The sequence below is a fragment of the Episyrphus balteatus genome, chromosome 1 (assembly GCF_945859705.1).
Source record: "Episyrphus balteatus chromosome 1, idEpiBalt1.1, whole genome shotgun sequence".
In the NCBI taxonomy this organism is placed as follows: Eukaryota; Metazoa; Arthropoda; class Insecta; order Diptera; family Syrphidae; genus Episyrphus; species Episyrphus balteatus.
In genome coordinates, this window is record NC_079134.1 from 175428585 (window position 1) to 175435166 (window position 6582).

Below are 6582 nucleotides of genomic sequence, written 5' to 3' on the forward strand. Positions count from 1 at the left end.
ATGGCAGACAACGCCATGAGAGATCGCGAAGCAAATGCAAGGGCAGTCCTCAACCGTTACAATGAAGTGAAAAATGAAATCGTCGTTGCTGAGATGCCAAAAGCTGCTTTAGTATCACGAAACCGTCAACTTTCAAATGACTTCAAGGATTTTAAGAGAGCTCATAAAATCCTGATTCGCTCAATTCCGCCTGAAGAACTGGAATCAGCAATGATTTATTTTGAAGAAATTTCCCAGGCTTATTTTATGTCCTCTACAATAATAAATACGGCCTTGGAAAATAAATCTACTCCTTCAATTATATCAAACGATGCCGGTATAATTCGAGTGGAAACTGCACGAGCTCCAGATCCAGGTGAATTCAATGGAAATCCATCCAACTGGCCATCTTTTCGTGATCAGTTTAAAGCTGAAGTGCACGATCGTCATCAACTAGATGATGTTACTAAACTGCACCTTTTAAAAAAGGCTTGCGTGGGTACAGCTAAGCTCACAGTCGGTTCTTGGCAACCACTAGCTGTGAATTATAAAAAGGCATGGGAGAGTCTTGAGAATAAATATGAAGATCCGTATCGATTGGAACAAGCATTAGTTTCCGATTTACTTAAGTTATCAAGTTTGAGAGATGAGTCACATGAGGGTCTGCGGCAAATAATTGATACCACTTCTAATACACTCCGACAATTGGAGGCTATGCACGTACCCGTACAACACTGGGACACATTCGTTATTGGTTTGATTCTGTGTCGATTGCCCAGAAATGTGGCGGATGCGTGGGAACAAAAAAGAATCGTAGCTAATAAACCGAACCTGGCTGATTTAATGGCATTCTTAGAAGGAAGAGCACGCGGCCGCATCTATATTGAACAGGGATCCTCACCAAATAGAATCAACCAATGGACAGCTTCTTCACCTGTCATAACCAAAAATCATACCACAAAAAATCTCATGGATCAAAGTGGGCAGCCGAAGAGTTCATTTGTTTCTAAATTCAACGCGCCTTGTTCAATTTGCTCTGGGTTACATGCACCGTATCGATGTCCCGGTTTTTTGTCAAAGATAACATCAGAACGGCTAGCGAAGATAAAAGAATTGAGATTGTGTACTAGTTGCTTGAAAAAACACGAAGGAATCTGTCCAATGCCAAGATGTCCGCTGTGCGGTGGAACTCACAACAGCCTTCTTTGTTTGAAGGGACCCGATAGGGAAACACGAGTTGTAAACATAACACACGACTCCAAAAAATGGGCCAAACGCCCACGAAATCAATAGCAATCAAAGACCGAGAGCCTTATACCACTAAACCTCACTCCTTCTCCCAACAACTTCTCACACCTTCCCTGTCCCAGTAACTCCCCATCTTTTCCAATAAATTCGCATCAGAAGGGCTCTAAACAAATAACTGCTAGCTGTATTAAAAATCATAACGAATTACAATGCATCCAAAAACACAATCCTTTTAAATGTGAGTCACCGAATGGATTGGTCAATCAGTTGAATTTTCCATCAAAAACTGCAAAATTCAATTTAACTCCAGCAATAAAACTAGAATTGGCCCTGTTACCAACTGCCGCTTTTCAACTTTTTACAAGAAGTGGCGCCTCAGGTTCCGTGAGAGCATTATGCGATACCGGTGCTCAGGTCAACTTGATCACAAAAAAATGCGTCCAAAAAATTGGCTTATGCGTTCAAGTCATTCCAACTAACATCAGTGGTCTTGGAAAAAACTCTCAGTTAAAAACACATGGAGTTGTGTTCGCTGATTTATGGTCACGCGGTTTAAAAAAACTTGGTGTAACCATTCAAATGATTGTGGTTTCGAAATTAATGAGTAAATTGCCAGTCAACGAGTTACCTGCTAATTCAGCGGTCGAGTTTTTGGCTTCTGACTTGGCCGATCCTGAGTTCAACTTACCAGGGCGAATCGATGTCCTTCTAGGAGCAGGAGCTATGGCAGAAATAATGACCAAAGATGTGAAACGCTTAAAAAATGGGCTTATTGCTCAAGAAACCCAACTTGGTTGGATAATATACGGCAATTCCACAACTTCCTCTTCACCATCCGTTTATACCACATTAAGTGTTCCAGACACAAAAGGTTTAGAGGCGGCAATACGGCGACTATGGGAAATAGACCAGCTTGACGAGCCAGTTGGCATGACACCAGATGAAAAATGGTGCGAAGAACATTTTCACAAAACCGTAAAACGAGATGAATTTGGCAGATATATTGTCACCATTCCAATTAAACCAAATAAACAAAATCTTCTTGGTTTGTCGCGTGACATGGCAATGAGACGTTTTCATGCTTTGGAAAGGCAGTTTGCAAAAGATCCGGTTTTCGCGGAATGGTATATTGAATACATGCGGGACCTGCTGAAGGCTGGGTTTATCCAGGAAGCGGCGTATCCAATTGATGAGACAAAGCCACATGCTTATATTCCACATCATGGCGTACGCCCGCCGAAGAAACCAAGGGTTGTTTTTGACGCATCAGCCGCCACATCAACCGGGTGGTCATTCAACGATATTCAACTACCAGGTCCAAGACTCCAAGGCGACTTGTATGATATTATAATTCGGTTCCGCATCGGCAAAATTGCTATGTCTGCTGATGTAAAAAAAATGTTCCCTCAGGTCAAAATTGCAGAGCATCAATGGGACATGCAGAGAATTTTTTGGAGAGAAAACATCAATGATCCCTTACGTGAATATCAACTACCCAGAGTAACGTTTGGGATGACTTCGTCAACATATAATGCAGTAAAGAGTATGCAACGGTGTGTTGATGACTATCGCGAAGAACTTCCATTGGCTCACGAAGCAGTCTACAATTCTTTTTACGTGGATGATTTTTTAAAAAGTGTTCACACAACCGAGAAAGCGATTGCAACAAGAGAGCAGCTGGAAACATCTTTGGGTAGAGGCTGTTTCCCGTTGACAAAATGGGCGTCGAACGAACCAGCAATGTTGCTTGAAAACGAACGTATTCAGTTCAAAAGTTTGGAAGAAGAGTCATCAACAAGCGTTCTTGGACTGCTCTGGAATCCAGAAAATGACACACTCGGGTTTAAGATTCGCCATTTCAATGAATCGGAAACCATAACCAAACGAATCATTGCGAGTGAGGGTGCAAGAATTTACGACCCAAACGGTTACTTGGCTCCAGTCACTATGCGTGCAAAGTTGTTCATTCAGAAGTTATGGACAGTAGGTGCGAATTGGGACGAAAAGGTCAATGACGACATATCTGAAGCTTGGAAAGTGTATCGCGCAAGCATATCAACATTAACCGAAGTCAAAATTCCACGTTGGGTTGGAATTTCACCAGACAATGAACTCCAGCTACACACATTCTGCGATGCATCTAATATCGCCTATGGAGCGGTCGTATATGTGCGAGTCAAACAACCCGATGGTACCATCGTTGTCAATGTTCTGACATCAAAGAACAAATTGGCACCCAAACAGACCAAGACTATTCCTCGTTTGGAATTATGTGCAGCAGCAATGGGAGCGGTTCTAACAAAAAAGGTAGCCAAAATTCTTCAAGTACAAAATGAAAATTTGCACTATTGGTCTGATTCAGAGATTGTGTTGTACTGGCTTCGAAAATTTCCCGGCGATACAAAGGTTTTCGTTGGGAATCGAATATCGCTGATCCAAGAACATAGTGACGTGGAAAGGTGGAAACATGTACCGTCAAAAGAAAACCCAGGCGATCTTATTTCACGGGGCGTAATATCGACCGATCTGATCAACTGCAGCCTATGGTGGCATGGACCAGGTTTTTTGATGAAATCGCAAGACAATTGGCCACAATCGAAGCTTCTCAACTTACCACTTAAGGAAAAAATTGAAGCAGATGGCGAGCTCCGAAAAAACAAGGTGTTTAGCGCTCCAATCATGGTGTTGACTCTTACTAGTCAAAGTGGGCAGGGATGTTTAGAGATACAGGATTTGTTAGATTATCATTCTTCAATGAACAAAGTGCTTCGTATTACAGCTTACGTTCAGCGATTCGTCCGACTCTTCTGCAAGAAATGGTTAAAGGTTAACAAAATTGAATTAGCTGAAGTTCTTCATGTACGCAAAAAACGAACTCGCGATGAGCAGGAAAACCAAAATCCTGCAAAACGAAGAAAAACATTACCGAAATCGCAGAGTGAATTAGTTAAAGAACAGAGTGAAATAAAAAAGCTTGTTGAAAAGGTGCCAGTGGTTACTCCTGAGGAGTATTCGGGTGCGTTAGCCTTTTGGATCAAACATACCCAGAAAAAAGAGTATCCGTTAGAACATCACAGACTGCTCAAGGCAAAACCTCTACCAAACGACAGTGATTTGCTCTCATTGACGCCCTTTATGGATACTGATGGCATAATTCGACTTGGTGGTCGAATATCTCGTGCCGAGCTTACCTTTCACCAAAAGCATCCAATTTTACTCCCTGCAAAGTGTATTCTCAGTCATAGGCTAATGCAACAGGCACATGCTGAGACACAACACGGCGGCCTGCAGCTATGCATGCAATACCTGCGCGACAAGTATTGGGTTACCAATTTAAGAACATCTATGCGTAAACTTATACACAAATGCGTTGTATGTACACGTTATCGTCAAAAAGTCTCAAACCAGCTAATGGCAGATCTACCAGCCGCTCGGGTGCAGATATCACGACCGTTTACACATTGCGGGGTTGATTTTGCCGGTCCTTATCGAATTCGCGCATACACTGGGCGAGGTGTACCAGTGTCTTCAAATGCATACCTTTGTCTGTTCATAGACTTCCCCACGAAGGCTGTCCATTTGGAGCTGGTAAGCGACCTGAGTTCTAAGGCATTTTTGGCAGCCTTGGACCGCCTCGTGGCAAGAAGAGGAATGGTCTCACATATCTACAGTGACAATGGCACAAATTTTGTTGGCGCGAACTCTGAATTAAAACGAATTGAAGAACAGTTGCGCAAAAATGATTTACAAGATGAGGTTGCCAAACGTCGAATTACGTGGCATTTTAACACGCCCTTAGCTCCACACCATGGTGGGCTCTGGGAAGCAAGTGTCAAGAGGGCCAAATACCATCTAAATAGGGAAATCGGTTCCCGAAGTTTCACGTTCGAAGAGCTGTACACTGCTTTCGTTCGAATCGAACTTTGCCTGAATTCCCGGCCGCTGTGTGCATTAAAGGACGATCCTAATGATCTTACAGCCCTAACACCAGGACACTTCCTAACTGGAGGTCAGCTCATCCGTCCGCTGGGTCCAGATGTAAAGGAAATAGCATCACATCGGCTGGATAGCTGGGACAAGATCCATCAATTCGAACAGAGTATCTGGAGCAGGTGGTCTCAAGACTACTTAAGTGAGCTGCAACTGCGGACGAAGTGGAAGCTGCCTAACAGAAACTTGCAAGTCGGAGACTTGGTTTTCTTGAAAGAAGAAAATCAGCCACCAGGAGTCTGGAAACGAGCCCGCATTATAAAGGTGTATGCGGATAAAGATGGACTAGTGCGAAGTGCCCGAATTCGTGCAGGTGGTCGCATGTATGATCGTCCGGTGAATAAGTTATGTCTTATTCCTATAGAAGACAGCCTGCAACCCCACAACGAAATGTGTGCGAATGGGAAGTGCACAGAAGGGTGTACGTTGTCAAGTGACGAAGGCCATAAGGTCTCTAAGCTACTTCATCCGTAGAGCAATCTAGTTCAGAAGCAGTTTGAATTTTTAAGTTTTATTTTGTTTTACTTTTCTTTATTTATTTTTAAACCTACATTTCAAAGTTTTATTTTAAGTTTTGTTTTTTCTATTGAATTACCTTTATTTTTTAATTTGTTTTGTTCATTTACTTATCTTAAAATTAATTTTAAGTCGGAAACTATTAAACTGAGAGTTTAAAGTGGGCAGAGTGTAAAATAATCCCCGCCAATTGAGTACCTCTCCGTACACACACCAACTGAAATGAGTGAACAGGCGATCAGCTGGTGTGTGTGTTTCCTCCTTCCTCAACCCACACCCGAATAGAGTCAGTCAGATAAAAACCTCGCAATAAACAGGACGTCCAGTCCTACTCAAAGTATTCAGTTGTGTTTTATTTATAAATTAATTGAGAATTCGTTATACAGTCCACTAAATTTAATAAGGTTATTGATCAAAAGGTTTTGAAGATTCATTCGTCCGCTACCCCCTTTATATGGGGTCAAAGGTAAGATAAAAATTACGTTTCACAAATTTATTGTAGCTGAGCTTATTTTACAAGAAATTAATATATACAAAGATTTCTTGTTTAGAAATCACAACATTTTGAAAAATTGCAAAAACCCACAGATTTTTATGGTGTTTTTTAAGTTTTTTTTTTACAATTTAATTAGAATTTTTAAAATTGTGAAAATTAAACAACAACAAAAAATGAAATCTGTGTCAAAATAAATTAATAAATGGCTCCATGCAAAAGGGAGTTTTTATTAAATGATCATTAACCAACGTTGTTTATGTGTGAAAATGCTTTAAGAATTCGAATTTTTTACCAACTTAATGAAATAATTAGGTATATAATAAAACACTTCTTATCCTCGTACAATAGTTGTA

At 41.2% G+C, this 6582-nt stretch overlaps 1 protein-coding gene across 1 annotated transcript; it reads left to right on the forward strand.

The window, feature by feature from the left end:
* On the forward strand, positions 1-5691 carry LOC129912630 (uncharacterized). The gene is made up of 2 exons (XM_055990964.1): positions 1-1218; positions 1384-5691. Exons 1-2 carry the CDS (start codon positions 1-3, stop codon positions 5689-5691), a joined length of 5526 nt encoding a protein of 1841 aa, XP_055846939.1.
* Positions 5692-6582: the final 891 nt, after the last annotated feature.

Excerpts from the sequence above, each read along its gene's own strand:
- LOC129912630 (XM_055990964.1), top strand. The coding sequence starts at position 1 with ATGGCAGACAACGCCATGAGAGATCGCGAAGCAAATGCAAGGGCAGTC. Across the intron at positions 1,219-1,383 it reads CCGATAGGGAAACACGAGTT|AAGGGCTCTAAACAAATAAC; the intron begins GTAAACATAACA and ends AATTCGCATCAG.